Source organism: Pan troglodytes, chromosome 2, assembly GCF_028858775.2.
Source record: "Pan troglodytes isolate AG18354 chromosome 2, NHGRI_mPanTro3-v2.0_pri, whole genome shotgun sequence".
NCBI lineage: Eukaryota > Metazoa > Chordata > Mammalia > Primates > Hominidae > Pan > Pan troglodytes.
Genome location: NC_086015.1, coordinates 73,006,478 through 73,025,860, shown reverse-complemented (window position 1 = coordinate 73,025,860; position 19,383 = coordinate 73,006,478). Strand labels below are relative to the sequence as shown.

General features: G+C 35.0%; 1 protein-coding gene across 8 annotated transcripts in view; it reads left to right on the top strand.

Moving 5' to 3' along the window:
* TMF1 (TATA element modulatory factor 1) overlaps window positions 1-19,383 on the top strand; it is a 37,086-nt gene that overhangs the window by 15,446 nt on the left and 2,257 nt on the right. For 2 of the 8 annotated variants that reach the window (XM_024355556.3, XM_009445833.4), the window contains exons 7-18: window positions 48-214; window positions 337-493; window positions 3,950-4,042; window positions 5,361-5,517; window positions 9,045-9,237; window positions 10,749-10,818; window positions 11,052-11,144; window positions 12,952-13,053; window positions 13,337-13,489; window positions 14,865-14,990; window positions 15,721-15,896; window positions 17,063-19,211. In XM_024355556.3, coding sequence (XP_024211324.1) covers window positions 48-214; window positions 337-493; window positions 3,950-4,042; window positions 5,361-5,517; window positions 9,045-9,237; window positions 10,749-10,818; window positions 11,052-11,144; window positions 12,952-13,053; window positions 13,337-13,489; window positions 14,865-14,990; window positions 15,721-15,864 — 1,455 coding nt within the window. In that variant the 3' untranslated portion in view covers window positions 15,865-15,896; window positions 17,063-19,211. Of the gene's footprint in view, window positions 1-47; window positions 215-336; window positions 494-3,949; window positions 4,043-5,360; window positions 5,518-9,044; window positions 9,238-10,748; window positions 10,819-11,051; window positions 11,145-12,951; window positions 13,054-13,336; window positions 13,490-14,864; window positions 14,991-15,720; window positions 19,212-19,383 lie in introns of those variants that run through there. The other 6 variants (XM_063806905.1, XM_054680787.2, XM_526227.8 and 3 more) reach the window with 3 other exon arrangements.

Below are 19,383 nucleotides of genomic sequence, written 5' to 3'. Positions count from 1 at the left end.
GGTATTATTTCTTGAAAAATACTTTTGTCTGTTTTTATAACATATAGGTCCTTGATGGCAAAGAAGAGGTTGAGAAACAACATAGAGAAAATATTAAAAAACTAAATTCCATGGTAGAATGCCAAGAGAAAGATCTTGGCCATCTTCAGGTAGACATGGATGAACTTGAAGAAAAGAACCGAAGTATTCAGGCTGCCCTGGATAGTGCATACAAGTAAGAAAATGAACAAATATGCAACCCATTTAGAATGAATTAACAGAGTAGGATGTTGAAGAAATACTTTTTCTATTATCTGATCACTGGCAACATTTATAAACTCAATCTAATTTTTTAAGAGAACTTACTGATCTTCACAAAGCCAATGCTGCAAAGGATAGTGAGGCACAGGAGGCTGCTCTGAGCCGTGAAATGAAAGCTAAAGAAGAACTTTCTGCAGCATTAGAGAAGGCCCAAGAAGAAGCCCGTCAGCAGCAAGAAACATTAGCCATTCAAGTAAGCAATGGATGATGAATTAGAGTAGTTTTAAAAATATTTGTTTATGCTTCTACAAATTAAACAATTAGCTGGTTTGAATCAAACAATGTAGTGATACATGTGTTAGATTTCAGAGTACTGGATTCTGCTAAATTTAACCAGTTGTGTTTTTTAAAACTGTTAAAGTAATGCTTATGTGATACCAGTATTGTTTAATTTTTTTGAGTTTTAGACCCATTTGAGAGTATTATAAAAGCTAGGAACCCTCTTACAAGAGAAGAGCAAAAATGCACATACATATTGCATATAATTTTGAGAGAATCCATTTAACTCCTGAGCTCATTCATAACATCTGTGGGAGTCCAAGGACCTCAGATGAAGTAGGAAAAACAAAATTTGTGAGGCTTTGTCTTATCAAATCATCAGTTGATGAGCATATGGGTTATTTATACTTTGTGATTATTATCAATAATGCTGCTTTAAATATCCATGCACAAATTTTTGTGTGAACATATATTTTAAGTTCTCCTAGATATATATCCTTAGGTCATATGGTAACTCTATATATTTAACTTTTTGAGGAACTGGCAAACTTTTCCACAGTGGCTGCATTACTTACATTCCCACCAGCAATAGGTGAGGGTTTCAGTTTCTCCACATCCTTGCCAAGATTTATTATTATCTGTTTTTAAAAGTATAGCCTTTTTAGTGTGTGTGAAGTGGTAACTGAGTATGGTGTTGATTTGCATTTTTTTTTTTTCAATTTATATATATTTTTTGAGACAGAGTCTCACTCTTGCCAGACTGGAGCGCAGTGGCACAATCTCAGCTCACTGCAACCTCCGCCTCCCGGATTCAAGCAATTCTCCTGCCTCAGCCTCCTGAGTAGCTGGGACTACAGGCAGGTGCTACCATGCCTGGCTAATTTTCTTTTTTTGTGAGACAGAGTTTCGCTCTTGTTGCCCAGGCTGGAGTGCAATGGCGCAATCTCGGCTCATTGCAACCTCCACCTCCCAGGTGCAAGTGATTCTCCTGCTTCAGCCTCCTGAGTAGCTGGGATTACAGGTGCCCACCACCATGCCCGGCTAATTTTTGTTTTTCTTTAGTAGAGAGGAGGCTTCACCATGTTGGCCAGGCTGGTGTTGAACTCCTGACCTCTGGTGATCCACCCACCTCCGCCTCCCAAAGTGCTTGGATCACAGGCGTGAGCCACCATGCCTGGCCACCCTGCTAATTTTTTTTTGTATTTTTAGTAGAGACGGGGTTTCAACGTGTTAGCCAGGATGGTCTCAATCTCCTGACCTCGTGATCCGCCTGCCTTGGCCTCCCAAAGTGCGGGGATTACAGGCGTGAGCCACTACGCCTGGCTGATTTGCATTCTCTTAATGACTAATGATGTTGGATGTCTTTTCATTTGCTTATTGGCCATTTATGTATCTTCTTGGGAGAAATTAATTAAAATATTCAAATCCTTTACACATTTTTAAATTGGGCGGTTTGTCTTTTTATTGTTATTATGAGTTCTTTGTATAATCTGCATACTAGACCTTTATCAGATATAGGATTTGTCAATATTTTGTGCCTCTCTGTGGGTTGTCTTTCTTTTTCTTGATAGTGTCCTTTGATGCCAAAAGTTTTTAATTTTAACAAAGTCTAGCTTATCTATGTTGTCTTTTGTTATTTGTGCTTTTGGCATCATATTTAAGAAACCATTGCTTAATCCAAGTTTATGCAGATTTTCATCAGTTTTCTTCTAAGAGTTTTGTAGTCTTAGCTCTCACATTTAGGTCTTTTGCATGTGGATATCCAGTTGTTGCAGGACCAGTTGTTGAGAAAACTATTTTTATTGACTCCTATGCCCTTTTGATTTAATTTTAAATTTTGTATATGTAAAACATTTACATGATTCCAAAGTGAGAGCAAAATCTATTCAGACATTTACTTCCAATTTAGCTGCTCCCCATTTCCTCTCTTTGCCTGTAGGTAACCATTTTATTAGAGTTTGGCTTATCTTTTCAGTGTTTCTATTGGCAAAATGCAAGAAAATATATGTATCTATATATTTACATGTTCTGCATACATACACATTCGCTTATACACCTATTTCTGTCTCCTACATCCTTTTTACATAAATGACAGTTTATTATTCACACTGTTTTATAACCTGTTTTATTTTCTTAGTAAAATATCCTGATGATCACTCTAGTAAAACATAGAGGTTTTAAAAAAATATCTTTTTACAGTTTTATAATACTTCATTAGGTGAAGGATTTTCAGCTCTTTCTTATTGATAGATTATACACCTATTTCTATCTCCTACATCCTTTTTACGTAAATGATAGTTTATTATTTATACTGTTTTATAACTTGTTTTATTTACTTAGTAAAATATCCTGATGATCACTCTAGTAAAACATAGAGGTTTTTAAAAAATATCTCTTTACAGTTTTATAATACTTTATTAGGTGAAGTATTTTCAGCTATTTCTTATTGATGGATATTTGGGTTATTTTCAGTATTTTGCTATTATAAGTCATGCCATGGTCCATATATCCTTTGTGTTTCTGCTACTCTATTACTGGGATAGATAAAATATCAGTAATTTAAATTTAAAATACGTTAGAATAATAATAATACAGAAAAATTGGGGGAATGGGAGATAGAGCATATATGAGTTACCATGCATAAATCCATCACTTTTTCCAAGTACTGTCAGTTTTGTGTGTTAGTGTTTTATTCTATTCCCATATATGTTTTTCATAATTGATGTCTTACATGTTATTTTATAGTTTTTCCATTTAATAGTATATTAGAAATTTTTTTTACATGTTTTATACATTTATTGTAATTTTTAATGGTTATATTCATGTTGTATCGACATTTGCAACTATAGATTACTAGTGATGGAGATTTAGAATATTTCCAGTTTTGTTTTTGCTAGCCTATTTAATACTGTAGGGGATATCCCTGTGTATTTACGTATCTGCTTTCTTAGAGTAAATTCCCAAGACTAGGATGGCCCGGTGAAAGATGTGAGAAGTTTGATGATTCTTTAAACATATTATAATGTTTTCCAAAAAGGCTATGGTAGTTTATAATGTATGCTCCTGCATATGAGTGGAGCCCCCAGCTTTTATAATCCGTATAGCACCTATCACTTTCTGTGTGATGTGGCAAATATTTATGGACGCACTGTCTTTTCTCCAATATTGTATGGTAATGGCTATGCCTTATACATATTTGTTTGCGTTTCTTTGCCTTAACAGAATGCTTTTCTAAGTAAACATTGAATATACACACAGTTTTGGAATTGCTTGATGAATGAGAGATGTGATAATCATATGTAAAAGTTCATTGGAGAGTATGAAATAGTATACATGAACAATGTTGACACAACACAAAATACGTAGTTAGTGGGAAGTTATAGATAATACTGTACCATTGTTTGTGAATGTATTGTTTCTCCTCCTACAGGTGGGGGACCTTAGGCTTGCATTGCAGCGTACAGAACAAGCAGGTGCCAGAAAGGAGGATTATTTACGCCATGAGATCGGTGAACTTCAGCAGGTACTGTCACAGTTTTCCGAAACACAAATCCAAGAAGTATGTGTTTTTCTAGAAATAAAAGAATTCCTCAGTGGGATAATGTTCATGGAATTGAGAGGATTACTGTCACACTTAGCATTTGCTGAATTTTTGTGGCTTGTGTGAATAAATCAGAGTGGGCACCTTAAAAATTATACAAGGAAATTCCTTATTTTGTTTTATAGAAAATAATGTTGTGATAGATTTGTTATATGTATTCAGTATTGCTTTTCCATTTGTAATCGCTTATTAGTGATTGTCAGTCTTTGATTACTGTGGGACAGGTAATAGTTCCCGGTTTCTATGCCTCTGTTAATTTTCAGTCATTTATAACATGCAGAGGAAAAGGGAGAGAAAATACAATTTAGGTTGATTTTTCAGTTTTTATAAATACTTAGAAATATTTGGATGAGGAGGCAACTACTAAGAGGTTTGGATGAACTCTTTTTTAACCTTCAGGTAATTGAAGACTATCTTAGAAACGCTTTTTAAAGAAGCACTTATTTATTTATTTATTTAATTTCTTTATTTTGAGACAGAGTCTTGCTCTGTTGCCCAGGCAGGAGTGCAGTGGCACAATCTTGGCTCACTGCACCCTCTGCCTCCTGGGTTCAAGCGATTCTCCTGCCTCAGCCTCCCGAGTAGCTGGGATTACAGGCGTGCACCACCATGTCCAGCTAATTTTTGTATTTTTAGTAGAGATGAGGTTTCACCATGTTGGCCAGGCTGGTCTTGAACTCCTGACTTCAGGTGATCCACCCACCTCAGCCTCCCAAAGTGCTGGGATTACACACATGAGCCACCGTGCCTGGCCAAAGAAGTACTTATTTAGATACTGTATTACACAATCTAACTCTATTGGAAGGATTGAACAGTTAGAAAAATAATTAAGGGCTGGGCATGGTGGTTCATGCCTATAATCCCAATGCTTTGGGAGGCTGAGGCAGTCAGATTGCCTGCTCAGGAGTTCGAGGCCAGCCTGAGCAACATGATGAAACCTCGTCTCTACAAAAAAATACAAAAATTAGCCAGGTGTGGTGGCGTGTACCTGTAGTCCCAGCTGGGAGGATCGCTTGAGCCTAGGAGGTTGAGGCTACAGTGAGCCAAGATTGTGCCACTGCACTCCAGCCTGGGTGACAGAGCGGGACCCCGTTTCTAAAATTAATAATAATAATTAAAAAGCAAATTATTTTCTCTTGGAAAAATAATTTTCCAGGAACCTCTCAAAGTTCAGGTTTGCTAGTGTTTTTAATGTTTTTATTGCTGTCATTGGTAATGACTTAAGAATTTCATGATTCAGAGACTCCAGGAAGCAGAGAATCGAAACCAGGAACTGAGTCAAAGTGTTTCATCAACAACAAGACCATTGCTTCGACAAATAGAAAATTTGCAAGCAACCCTGGGATCCCAGACATCGTCGTGGGAGAAATTAGAGAAGAATCTTTCTGATAGGCTTGGTAACTGCTTTAGTTTTTATGCTCGATGCAGAAGCTCTTCCATCTTGTTTATAGAATTAGAATAATGGTATGAAATTGAAATTCATTTGATCTGATAGTTACATTTTGTGTCTAATATGTAGATTTTTACATTTTCTCTTTTTCTACATGTATTTTTAATACCTTTATTATGTCTCTTTCAAACCATTTTTTCCCATTACACAATGGTATCAGATACTGGCTAAAGTACTTCCATGTCATTCTTTCATTCAGTTCTTTTTTTTTTTTTTTTTTTGAGATGGAGTCTCACTCTGTCACTGAGGCTGGAGTGCAGTGGCGCGATCTCGGCTCACTGCAAGCTCCGCCTCCCAGGTTCACACAATTCTCCTGCCTCAGCCTCCTGAGTAGCTGGGATTACAGGCATCTGCCACCATGCCTGGCTAATTTTTTGTATTTTTAGTAGACTGCTGCGCTCGATTTTTTTTTCTTGTCCATTGCTAAATCTGACCCCTTTGTAGCTTGTCTGCAGTAGTGTGGGAGGTAGAGATCATATAAGATTCTCATCACTGGTAGAATTCCAAGAGCGAAAATAGGTCTAAGGAGAGTCAAGATCGACCTTAGAAGAGACATACTAGGGAGTCTTAAGATTCCATATTCTGGTAGGGCGCGGTGGCTCACACCTGTAATCCTAGCACTTTGGGAGGCCGAGGCAGGTGGATCACTTGAGGCCAGGAGTTCAAGACCAGCCTGGCCAACATGATGAGACCCCCGTCTCTACCAAAAATACAAAAATCAGCTGGGTGTCATGGCGCATGCCTGTAATCCCAGCTATTTGGGAGGCTGAGGCAAAGAATCACTTGAACCTGGGAAGCAGAGGCTGCAGTGAGCTGAGATTGCGCTACAGCACTCCAGCCTGGGTGACAGAGCGAGACTCCATCTCAAAAAAAAAAAAAAGATTCCATATTCTGCTTCTTTACAGTCATGCCCTAGGTTGCCCTTCTGTGATGTTAATAAAAAGAAAAGTATTATTCTAAAATGTTTCCCTTCAAGCACAGACAGGTAGTGTATGTATATTATAGGTATCCCAGAAGCTAGCAAATTCATGAAAAATTCATGTATGCCTTCTACGCCTGACACTAACTGTAATTTGAGAAATCACAGTGTAGTGATAAAATCAGACCTAAATATGAGTCAGGAGACATGGACTCAGGGTATTCTGTTTTGAATCATCCAGCAAAACAGTGTGGAACAAGTCACTTATATTGTTCCAACTATCTCTGTGCTATTCCTTGTGAATCGGGGGGGTGAACTAGATTAGTGACTTTCAAATAGTATTCAGTGGACTCTTAGATACCTTTGGGGCTGCTGTCATGGTGAGAGGGAAGCTTGATAAATAAGAGGCTGGGCTTCTCTAGCTGCTTTAATGAAAATAGGGCCTCCTTTGTCTATCTTTTTTTATTGGAGTTCCATGAAAGATTTGGTCTAGAAAAAGATTCATTTACTTAAAAAAATGAACTGAACTAGATAAACCTTCATATATATTTAAATTTATAGGTATAAGTGTTAGGTCTGTCGTTTATCTCTGACAGCTTTTGAGAGCAATGTGCTATGAAATATGAGACATCTGAAAATGATATCTTTTGAAATAAATATTTAGCAATAAATGAATGCTAGAAACTGGTACTTTTGTGGTTTTTAGACTGAAGTCTACATACCCTCAGCAATGTGTGGTATTGTGCTAGCATATAGGCAAAGCCACAGGGCAAACATACCAAGGAATGCTATTAAAAAGACCATAGCTATGCTGTGGAGCAGAGTGTAAAATGTGAAATAGAGGTATTACTAGCTCTACTTTGGTGGAGAAAAAATACGAGAATTCTTACCTATGTTAAATCTCAGAATCTTACCCATTGCTCTTTTTTTCAATTGAAAATTTTTATTGATATAATGTAGATTCATGTGCAGTTATAAGAAATAATATAGAAAGGTCCTTTGCACACATTGCCTAATATCTCCAAGTATTAAAATCTTACAAAATTAACGTATAATATCACAACCATGGTATTGACATTGATACAATGTACTGACTTTATTCAGATTTCCAAAGTTTTATTGGTACTCATTTGTGTATGTGTGTGTGTGTGTATTAAGTTCTAAACAACTATACCACATATCCATTACCATAGTCAAGATATTGAACAGTTCCAACACTATTGAGTCCTTCCTGTTAGCTTTTTTCTTTTTTTCTTAGCTGAAGATAATCACTCTTAATGTTACCCTTTTGGAAACACACCTACCACTCTCTCAACCCTTCCTCCCTTGTCCCAAATCTCTGGCAATCACTAATCTGTCCTCTGTTTCTAAAATTCTGTCATTTCAAAAATGTTACATAAATAAAATTATACAGTGTATGACATTTTGGGTTTGGCTTTTTTCACTCAGTGTAATTCCCAGGAAGAGGTTCACACAGTTGTTTTTGTATCGGTAGTTTAGTCTTTTTATTGCTGAGTGTTATTCCATAGTATGTACCATGTATATTTAACCATTCACTGCACAAGGGACATCCAGGCTGATTCCAAGCTCTGGCTATTACAGATAAAGCTACTGTGAATATTCATGTACAGGTTTTAGTGTGAACCTAAGTTTTCATTTCTCTGGATAAATGCCCAAGTGTGCAATTGCCAGGTCATGTTTAGTGTTTTTAAGAAAATGCCAAACTGTTTACAAAGTGGCTGTGTAAGAGTAATCTAGTTTCTTCACACCCTTGCCAACATTTTGTGTCGTCCCTGTTTTTTCTTTTAGTTACTCAGACAGCATGTAGTGATATCTCATTATGATTTTAATTTGTATTTTTTCCCTAATGGCTAATGTTATTGAACATCATTTTATGTCCTTATTTTCCATTTGTACATTCTCTATGGTGAAATTTCTGTCTATGTCTTTTACCCATTTTCTAACTAGATTGTTATATATTCCTGATACTAATCCTAGATATATGGTTTGCATTTATTTGCTCTCACTCTGTAGTTTGCCTTTTCATCCTCTTCACATAGATTTAAAAGTTGAAAATTTTGAAGCAGTTTGTCAGTTTTTCTTTCTATGGCTCTTGCTTTTTGTGTCAAATCTGCCTTGTTCTAGATCCTGAAGACTTTCTCCTCTGGTTTTTCCTAAAAGTTTTATAGTTTCATGTTTTACATATAAGTCTATGATCCATTTTGAGTTAATTTTCGTGAATGATGTGATGTGTAGGCTTTTTGGTTTTTTTGCATATAGCTGTCCAATTGCTCCAGGACCATTTGGTGATCCACTACTCTTTTAATGCATGACTCCATTTTGAAATTAAAATACTTTTGGAAAAGAGTGATAAAGCAGGTATAAGTTAAGATTGGTTCATTTGTCTCAGTAGACAGTCCTGCCTTAGGCAATAAATAGTTATCAGTTTTAAGTGTGGCTACTTGCATCATTAAATGTTTGAAATCAGAATTGACTTGGTATTTTGGTCTCTGGGCTGTATGTGTATGTGATTTTTTTTTCTGTCCTGTAATCAGGTGAATCCCAGACCTTGCTGGCAGCAGCAGTTGAGAGAGAACGTGCAGCTACAGAAGAACTCCTTGCTAACAAAATTCAGATGTCTTCCATGGAGTCACAGAATTCTCTTTTAAGACAGGAAAACAGTAGATTTCAAGCCCAGCTAGAATCAGAGAAAAATAGGCTGTGTAAACTGGAGGATGAGAACAATAGGTGAGCATGGTTTCTGAGTGATATTTTTGGTAGTTCCATGACATCCTAAAGCACTTTTTAAAAGTATGTTGTTGGGCCGGGCGCCGTGGCTCACGCCTGTAATCCCAGCACATTGGGAGGCCAAGGCGGGCGGATCACTTGAGGTCAGGAGGTGGAGACCAGCCTGGCCAACATGGCGAAACCTACTCTCTCCTAAAAATAAAATTAGCCAGGTGTGATGGTGTGCGCCTGTAATCCCAGCAGCTCGGAGGCTGAGGCATGAGAATCGCTTACACCCGGGAGGCGGAAGTTGCAGTGAGCCAAGATCCCACCACTGCACTCCAGCCTGGGTGACAGAGTGAGACTCGGTCTCAAAAAAAAAATAAATTAAATAAGTAAATAAACAAAGTATGTTGTTGGCTTTTAGCTTCAGGGTACCAAGAACTAAATGTAATCACTTTTAGCATTTAAAGTTAGGGTTATTAGTAATAGGATATTATGGCCGGGTGCTGTGGCTCACGCCTGTTATCCAGCACTTTGGGAGGCTGAGGCAGGTGGATCACCTGAGGTTAGGAGTTCAAGACCAGCCTGGCCAACATAAACCCTGTGTCTACTAAAAATACAAAAATTAGCCAGGCATGGTGGCAGACGCCTGTAATTCCAGCTACTTGGGAGGCTGAGGCAGGAGAATTGCTTGAACCTGGGAGGCAGAGGTTGCAGTGAGATTGCACCATTGCACCCCAGCCCGGGCAGCAGAGCGAGACTCCGTCTCCAAAAATAATAATAATAATAAAGTAATAGGATATTATAACAAGAAGATAGTACTGGGATTCATTGTCATGTAGATTGTTGAGATTGTGTGGCATGTTTTGTATTTATTTTTTTTTCCAGGGAAAGGATTTGTACCTTTAATCAGATTTTTTAAAGGGGCCTATAACACCACAAAATAGTTTTGAGACTACTCTTTGGAGTTACTTTTATATTACAAGGATTTTAGTAGCATAATTTAAGTCTTTTCTAAATAAATTTCTGGGTTCTTGGAAACCATGGGGTGTAAAATCCATCTATCCGAGATTATATTAAGGCAATGGTTAGTATTTTTTACCCTCTGTTCTTCCTTGGAAATTTTACTTTTTAAAAAAATGTCAAGTAAAAATGATTTCTAAAGTAAAATATCTGAACTTTTAGAAACATTTTCATAGAACTCCCTAATAAGCTTTGTGGAATCTGAGCATATTATAGGATGATGGTACTCAAAATTATTTTTATAAAGTCTCTTTTTAAATGAAATCTTAACCCAGAGCACCAATAAATAAAATGCACAGAAGTGGAGCTTTTTCACTTTTGGTTTGGTTTCTGAGTGAAACTCAGATGGGATCTGGAACACACTGTTGGAAAATCACTGATGTCAAGCTGGTAATAAAAATGATTTCTCAATATGTAGCTGGAGTTAATAAAGTACTGAGTTTTTAATAGTCTATACTATCATATTTTTCATTTTCTGTTTTTTTAAATTCTGCCTTGTTTAATAGGTACCAGGTTGAATTAGAAAACCTAAAAGATGAATATGTAAGAACACTTGAAGAGACGAGGAAAGAAAAGGTATTTCTCTTCGTGACCACTCACCTCTTAGGGCATACGTTAGAGAATGGTTGGGGATGGCAGCAAATTAATGAGATAACAAGATGAAATGGGTGATGCCACTGCTTTTGGAACTTGGTCTTTAGTAGGAAAACAAATATGAGTTTATACTTTATGCTTCTAACTTTGAGATTGACTTATCATGGCATGAATTACTATCACAGAAATTGTCTAACTTTATTTCTCTCTATTAGACATTGTTGAATAGTCAGTTAGAAATGGAAAGAATGAAAGTTGAACAAGAAAGGAAGAAAGCCATTTTTACTCAAGAAACAATAAAAGAAAAGGTATTGAATTTTGTTTTTGTTTGTTTGTGGTGTAACCATTTAGTAGATGCTGCGATTAATCATTGCTTTTTAATTTTAGCTATGCTTTATAACAAGCTTGTCCAACCTGTGGCCCTGGTTGGCATGTGGCCCAGGATGATTTTGAATGAAGCCCAACACAAATTTGCAAACTTTCTTAAATCATCATGAGATTTTTTTCTTTTTTTTTTTTTTTTTTTTTTTTTAGTTCATCAGCTATTGTTAGTATATTTTATGTGTGGCCCAAGACAATTCTTGTTCTTCAAATGAGGCCCAGGGAACCAAAAGATTGGACATCCCTGCTTTATAAGTATCATTTTTTTAATGTCTAAAATCAACATAGTGATGAATTCTAGTATTATAATCAGTGTCCTGCTCAGAGTGGACCCAAAGTAATTTTGAGTTTATCCAAAGAGATCTATGATTTCTAGGACTTGAAATATAAAACCTCTTGCCCTTTTTTAAAATGAATTTAATTGTCTGTCACTGAAACCAGCGCACATCATTTGGTCTATAGGCACTTAAGGAGTAAGTCTGGCTTGTTTTCTTTCTGGTTAATGAGGGTAATTTTTCTGAAATGAGTTTTGTGAGGCTGAGCATGGGGACTCACATCTGTAATCCCAGCACTTTGAGAGGCTGAGGTAGGTGGATCAATTGAGGCTAAGAGTTCAAGACCAGCCTGGCCAACATGGCAAAACCCCATCTCTACTAAAAATACAAAAATTAGCCGGGCATGGTGGCATGTGCCTGTAATCCCAGCTACTCGGGAGGCAGAGGTGGGAGAATTGCTTGAACCCGGGAGGCGGAGGCTGCAGTGAGCCGAGATCGCATCACTGCATTCCAGCCTGGGCAACAGATCGAGACTCTTTCTCAAAAAAATAAAAAATAAATAAATAAATAAAAATGAGTTTTCTGTATTGAAAGAATTACCGTGTACTTGGAGTTAGCATAACATATTTAAACTACCGATAGGTAAATTTAAATTACCTATTGAATTTATTTGGAATTTTAAGAATACATTAAAAATAAAATGGATAAGCCAGAAATTTTATGATTTGTAACACTCATTAGTAATTTTATGTTACAGAAATAGGTTTAATTGATAGTATATTGTATAATATGAAGCTTAACAGAAACATTCTTATTCTATTATAAAAACCCAACAAATTACATTGTTGTAATAAATGGGTCCTGTGATGATCTAACCAAGTCTAGCTACAGTTTTAATTAGTAAATATTGTACTTTTTGTTTGTTTGTTTGTTTTTGAGACTGAGTTTTACTCTTATTGCCCAGGCTGGAGTGTAGTGGTGCTATCTCAGCTCACTGCCACCTCCACCGCTATCTTGGCTCACCGCAACCTCACCTCCCAGGTTCAAGCGATTCTGCCTCAGCCTCCCGAGTAGCTGGGATTACAGGCATGCGCCACCACACCCAGCTAATTTTGTATTTTTAGTAGAGACGAGGTTTTTCCATGTTGGTCAAGTTGGTCTTGATCTCCCAACCTCAGGTGATCCACCCTCCTTGGCCTCCCAAAGTGCTGGGATTACAGGCATAAGCCACCATGCCTGGCCAAATATTGTATTTTTGACTTAAGAAGCCATTTTATGGGGAAATTAGAATGAATCTTAAAAAAGTTTTTTTTCTTCTTTTGATTGTATTGAATTCCTTTGTAGTGTGGCTTTTTTAAAAGACTGAATCTTTGTTCTCATTAACCCTAGGAAATGTTCTTGCTTTCTCTGCTTATCTCTTTGCTCTTTAATATGAACAGAATTTTTTTTACTCCCTAAGGAACGCAAGCCATTTTCTGTTTCTAGCACTCCCACCATGTCACGCTCAAGTTCAATAAGTGGTGTTGATATGGCAGGACTACAGACATCTTTTCTATCTCAGGTGATGTTTTATTTTTTATATGTGCTTAGTTCTTAGAATAATAATAAAGGAAATATGCAAATGGCAATATTGTCTGTCATCATGACCTTGCCATTCTATGGGTAATTCATCTGAATACTTGTGGAGGAGTGCTAATTTTAGTGAGAGGAAACACGTGAATGATTTTCTGCCTTTGAGAAGACATTTAAAGCAAAAATTGACAGAACCATTTTTGTTCGAACCTGGTAATGGAAGACAAGCTATGATAACTGAGTAACTGTGTAAACTTTCTTAATTAACATAGGATGAGTCTCATGATCACTCATTTGGACCAATGCCTATATCAGCAAATGGAAGCAATCTTTATGATGCTGTAAGGATGGGAGCAGGATCAAGCATAATTGAAAACCTACAGTCTCAGCTAAAGCTAAGGGAAGGGGAAATTACTCATTTACAGGTATTGGAAAAATTAAATTTGCTATAGAAGTAAATGAAGTTTTGAGGCCTAATAAATAGCACCCTTCATTTCCATCTGAATTCTGAGCAAATTGAGAAACAAGATGACATAGTGGCATGTGAAGCCCAAAATGTATCACATATATCAATGATAAAGGCTGAAAAGAGAAATTAGCTAAGGATAACAGCCAACTGAACCTGCTAATTGCCAGAATTAGGCAGATTCTGCTGATCTGTCACAGGAAATGCGGGGCTGGAGCAGGCCTCCCATGTTTTACAACCTGCCTACATAAGACATAAGCATCTAGGAGCAGAGAATCCCTCTTCCTTTCAAGCAGCTCTTTCCCAACAGAATAAAGGGAAGTCGCTGAGCTGTGAATGCCTGTTCTATTCAGATTTACCTCTTAGATAAGTTGTTCCAGCTACTCCGGGAAGGAGGGGTAAAGGGGATGAGATGTTTGAACTGTAACACCCTGTACATGGGAGGAAACAACATGAGTTGTTGAGGGAGCATCCTTCCATCTTACCTTTTTGGCTTTTAAAAAACTTTATGCAGTCAGAAATATTGAAATGTTTTACAGGTTTGAGCATCCCAGCTCTGAAATCTGAAATGCCCCCAAATCCAAAACTTTGAGTGCTGACATGCTGCTCAAAGGAAAAGCTCAATTGAGCATTTTGGATTTCCAGATTTGGGATGCTCAACCAGTAAGTACATAATGCAATTATTCCATAATCTGAAAAAAAAAAAAAAGAAATTTGAAACATTCCTGGTCTCAAGCATTTTGAATCAGGATACCTCTTTTCAGTGTTAAACACAATACACTCAGAAGTAGGTAAAAATTCAACTCCCATTATATACTTTTAGTTATATGAAAATATTACTGTATTAAAGAACTTGAATTGGCAAAAAGTAGATCAGACTAATCTGAATCCCAGATGTTTGTATAGCTGGTATGCTATACAGGGACCTAATTAATTTCTTTGGTAGTGATGAAAGCCTCTGTCGATACAATCTACACAGGTGGGGCTACGTTAAAGCATATTTTTATTTCTCTGGGTTCTTGTAGTAATTTAGAATAACTGAAATATATGTCATTTCCTTAGATTAGAAAAATATATGGTTGAATGTTTTCAAACAAATAATTGGATTTATCTCTGTTGCACAGTAAACCTTATAAATGGTATACCTCTCAGGAAAGTTGGGACCGTTTTTCTGCCACTGTTTCCTTTACTTAAGAAAGAGCTAGCTCAAGGTTATATGTTGACATGTCTATTTCAAAAAAAAAACCCACACACACATTAAATATTTTTATATTACTGGGAGTATTAAAAAAGGTATGTTTTGATTTAAACTATTTTGTGGTAATGCTTCTCAGCTAGAAATTGGCAATCTAGAAAAAACTCGATCAATAATGGCTGAAGAACTAGTTAAATTAACAAATCAAAATGATGAACTTGAAGAGAAGGTGAAGGAGATACCCAAACTTAGAACTCAGCTAAGAGTAAGTATTCTTCACCTAAGGATGAGTCTAAGATATTTTAGTTCATTTACGTTAAATCTCATGTTTTTAATTTATAGTATGTGTTAGTGATTTATTTGAAAATTAAAGAGTATTAATATTTGAGCAAAGAAGTTTAAAAATGAATCTTTTCTCTTGCGTGTATCTTTACATATTTAAAGTAATTTTCACAATCATGTTTAGTCCCAGTATAGGAAAAGAACTAGATTTCATTTGGCTACACTTCATTTATAACATTGAACTTTGTATGATCTTAGTAATATTTTGTTGATTGTTGTTATATGTATCATCACAATTGTCTCATCTGGATGTTAGAAGACACTGTTAAGCCATAAGTGAGAATATGTTTTCTTTTGATCTTTCCTGTGGGCTAAATGCCGGGTAATACTTACACCACCATGGAACAAAGAGACTAAATTTTATATCAAGTGTGCTTACGTTAATGGGAGAGAAGTCATATATGGGGAGAATTGTAGATTTAGTGGAGACATAGGGTAAAATTGATAGCCATCTAGCTTGGTTTTTTTCTTTAATTCCTTTTTTTGCTATTTAGTTCAACATAGACTGAAGTGTGAGTTTAATTTTTAAAAGAGATGAGTATATACTTTTATTTAAATTGTAAGTGTTTTCATTGTTGACTCCTATGGCAATATAAATATTAAAGATGTTCTGTGTAGTTATTTTAAAAATTGTAAACAAATACATTTTTCAGGATTTGGATCAAAGGTACAACACTATTCTGCAGATGTATGGAGAAAAAGCAGAAGAGGCAGAAGAACTTCGATTAGATCTCGAAGATGTAAAAAATATGTACAAAACTCAAATAGATGAACTTTTAAGACAAAGGCTCAGTTAACTTGTGAAAATTGAATTCCCATCAAACTGAATGTAAGCATTTAATATCTAAACATTTAATGTGGACTTCCAATAAATTCTTTTATAGAATTAGAAAGTGGGATTTACTGTAGAGTGTAAAAATTTTTTTAAAATTGTTTTACTCTATGTAGTAATATTTACAGTTAAATTATTTTGTGCAATATTTGAACTTTATTTTTGAAACTATTCTTTAAAGATTTATTTTTTAAAGCATTCATTTTTTTCCCTTGAATAGCACAGAGATTTATTACTTTATCCTCATATCAATATGGCTAGAGAAGAAGAATGGTGTTCATATATGTATTGTAGATATACAACTAGTTGTATCTATAATTTGTAAGTGTTTATATATATATTAAGAACATTTGAAGAGTAATGTTAACATACTGAAACTTTGAAATCTTTCACATTTAAAGTTTCAACATATCTTAATTACTGCTCATGAAAATGTACATTAAGTGTTAAAGTAAAAAATTATTAAATCTGTGGCTATTAAATTTTAAACTAATTTTTTCCTTTAAAAGTAAGAGTCACACTGACACTGTCTGAAATTTAAAGAGTGAATGATTTAAACTTAAAAAAAATTTTGATCTGAAAATTTATTTCACCCAGCTTTCACAATTAAGTCTGTATAAAATGTGGTACCTTTTGGTACCTATCCAGAGAAACCTGTACATATTCAATGTTATCTAGATGTGATTGGATAATGGAGAAAATTTATTTATAATGATTTTGCAATGGCATCAATAACATTTAAATGATTTTGAAGAAGTATTATTTTACTACCCTATAAAATGAATCGAAAATAATAAAGTTCTTAACATAATTTACTCTTTAAAAATTACCTGTTCATATTTTGTAAACCCATATTTTTAGCACATTAAAAATGAATGTTTGATATTACAGAATATTCATAACAAAATGGAAGAATTATGGGAATTAACTTGAATTTGGCATTTTTAATTCTGTGATTTATCATTTTATTTTTTCTTGAAATTTCAAACACAAGGAAAGCATGGAATAGCTTTTAAAAGTAGCTATGCCTTCTTCCAAATGTTATTTTATTCAAAAAGGTAACCAGGTTGTGTTTTAAACCTGCGAAATATTGTGATGCATTTTATTACTGAAAGTTATTTAACTGCCTTTACTTGCACATAAAAACTCTCATTTACGGCCAGGTGCTGTGGCTCATGCCTGTAATCCCAGCACTTTGGGAGGCCAAGGCGGGCAGATCACCTGATGTCAGGAGTTCAAGACCAGCATGGCCAACAGTTTGGTGAAACCCCATCTCTACTAAAAATACAAAAATTAGCCTGGTGTGGTGGTGTGCGCCTGTAATCCTAGCTACTCGGAAGGCTGAGGCAGGAGCATTGCTTGAACCTGGGAGGTGGAGGTTACAATGAGCCAAGATTGCGCCACTGCACTCCAGCATGGGTGACAGAGAAAGACTCCGTCTCAAAAAAAAAAACAACAAACTCTTATATAATTTTTAGTTAAAATTAAAACACTAGTACTTCAGAATATAGATACAAGTACACCATCTTGAAGAATTTGGAGTTTTTCAGGGCAATTCAAATGACCTCATTTTTTGTTCTTTTTGTATTCCAGACAGTGTTTCTGTCATTGGATCTCTGATTGGTAGTGTTAATAAATATTCTTTCAGTGTGAGCCAGATTCATAAAATTAATTTTCTTCATTTTAGTAGTAAAAAGTAGTCTAATAGCTTTTTGTCAGCTTGATTTTTGTGTGTGTGTAATATTCAAGGGCAGAATGACAGGACAGATAAGCAATAAGAAATGTATAGAATTAGAAAATATAGTAGTTCCCTCTTACCCATGGGACATACGTTCCAAGACCCCCAGTGAACGTCTGAAACCATGGATAGTATAGACACCTCTATACACTGTTTTTTCCTATACATATATACCTATGATAAAGTTCTATTTATAAATCAGGGACAGCAAGAGATAAACAATAACTGCAAATAGAAGAATTATAACAGTGCACTGTAATAAAAGTGATGTAAATGTGATATGTCTGTCTCTTTCTCTCAAAATATCTTATTGTACTGTACTCACCTGTAATCAGACTGTGGTTGACCGTGAGTAACCGAAACCACAGAAAGCAAAATCGTGGATAAGGGGAGACTACTCTATATGAAACTTAAGTTACAAAATTCTCTGAAGCATTTGAAACTAGATGTTTTGGAATTATAAAATAGTCCATTTAAAATATCCACTAGTAGGAAAAAACTTCATTTGCAGAGAAAAGATTGCAATAAAACTCATTCCTAAACTTTTCAATTTTATAAAATTAAACATTCTTTTTTTATCCTTATTAACAATTTCTAGTTACATAGTTTCTAGTTACATATTACCATATATTACTCTTTATCTACAAATAAATAGCTGATATTCACACTGATCATATTTTGATTGTTAAACACTTGGATCTCTCAATACTTCTGTAAGTTAAAGTGAACTTAAACAGTTTCTTGAAAAACTCCAGTAGGTGGCAGAATACCTATTGAATATTCGTTGCTATACTTTGCTGTTTGTCATTAAAACATCTCTACCCATATTCTTGCAAAATAATATTTATATTTTAATGGATAGGAAAATGATTTGCAATTAGATGTTTCCATTCTTGAAAGAAAAAAGCTGCAAATAACATTTTCAAGAATATAAAAAAATGAGTAAACAAAGGGAAGGTTGTTTGGTCATTTATAGACAATTAAGCACAGACTGTAGATGTCCTTCCAATTCTTGGGAGGCTAAACTGAGTCTACCATTTCTTACATTTCTTTTACCTATTTTTTGAGAATTGCCAGTTGTACAGTGTTTAGCATGTGGAATGTACCAAATATATCTATGTTGTGACTTAAGATATTCTAAATGTGGATAACTTCTGACCTAGGAAACATGAAGTTTGTAGTGAAGTAAGTGAAAAGAATGTTCAGGAAATTTTTTTTCTCCATCTCTTCAGTTGGCATTTATTGAGAGTTTTATTTGAATGCTTATTAAAAGTATATGATTTATAGTATTTAGAAAATAGAAGAAAAAAGAAAACTGTAGATGTTTTATCTTGTTTTAATACTGTATGTTTAGTACGTATACATTTATGTTCTAGTGTATCAAAATTTTTCATTTTCATTAAAAATCCAATTTTCCATATTCTAGGTCCATTTTAAACCATGAAAACTTTAATCACATATTTTGTAAAGGGCTGAAAGTATGATTTAAACTATAGATTGATATATTTTAATTCTAAATGAAAGGTAATGTAAATAAGCATGGATCTGATTGAATAAAGATTTTAAAATAGTAATAGTGTATTTCATTTTTAACAAAATTTATAGTGGTCAATAGCAATGAATGAAGAATGAATATTGTTTTATGAAAATATAACTTGTTTACATTTGAGATTAATATTTTAAGAAAATGAAGCCCTAATTTTCTATAAGTTACATTATTAGTATTAAGTGTAGTTTTTTTTTTTT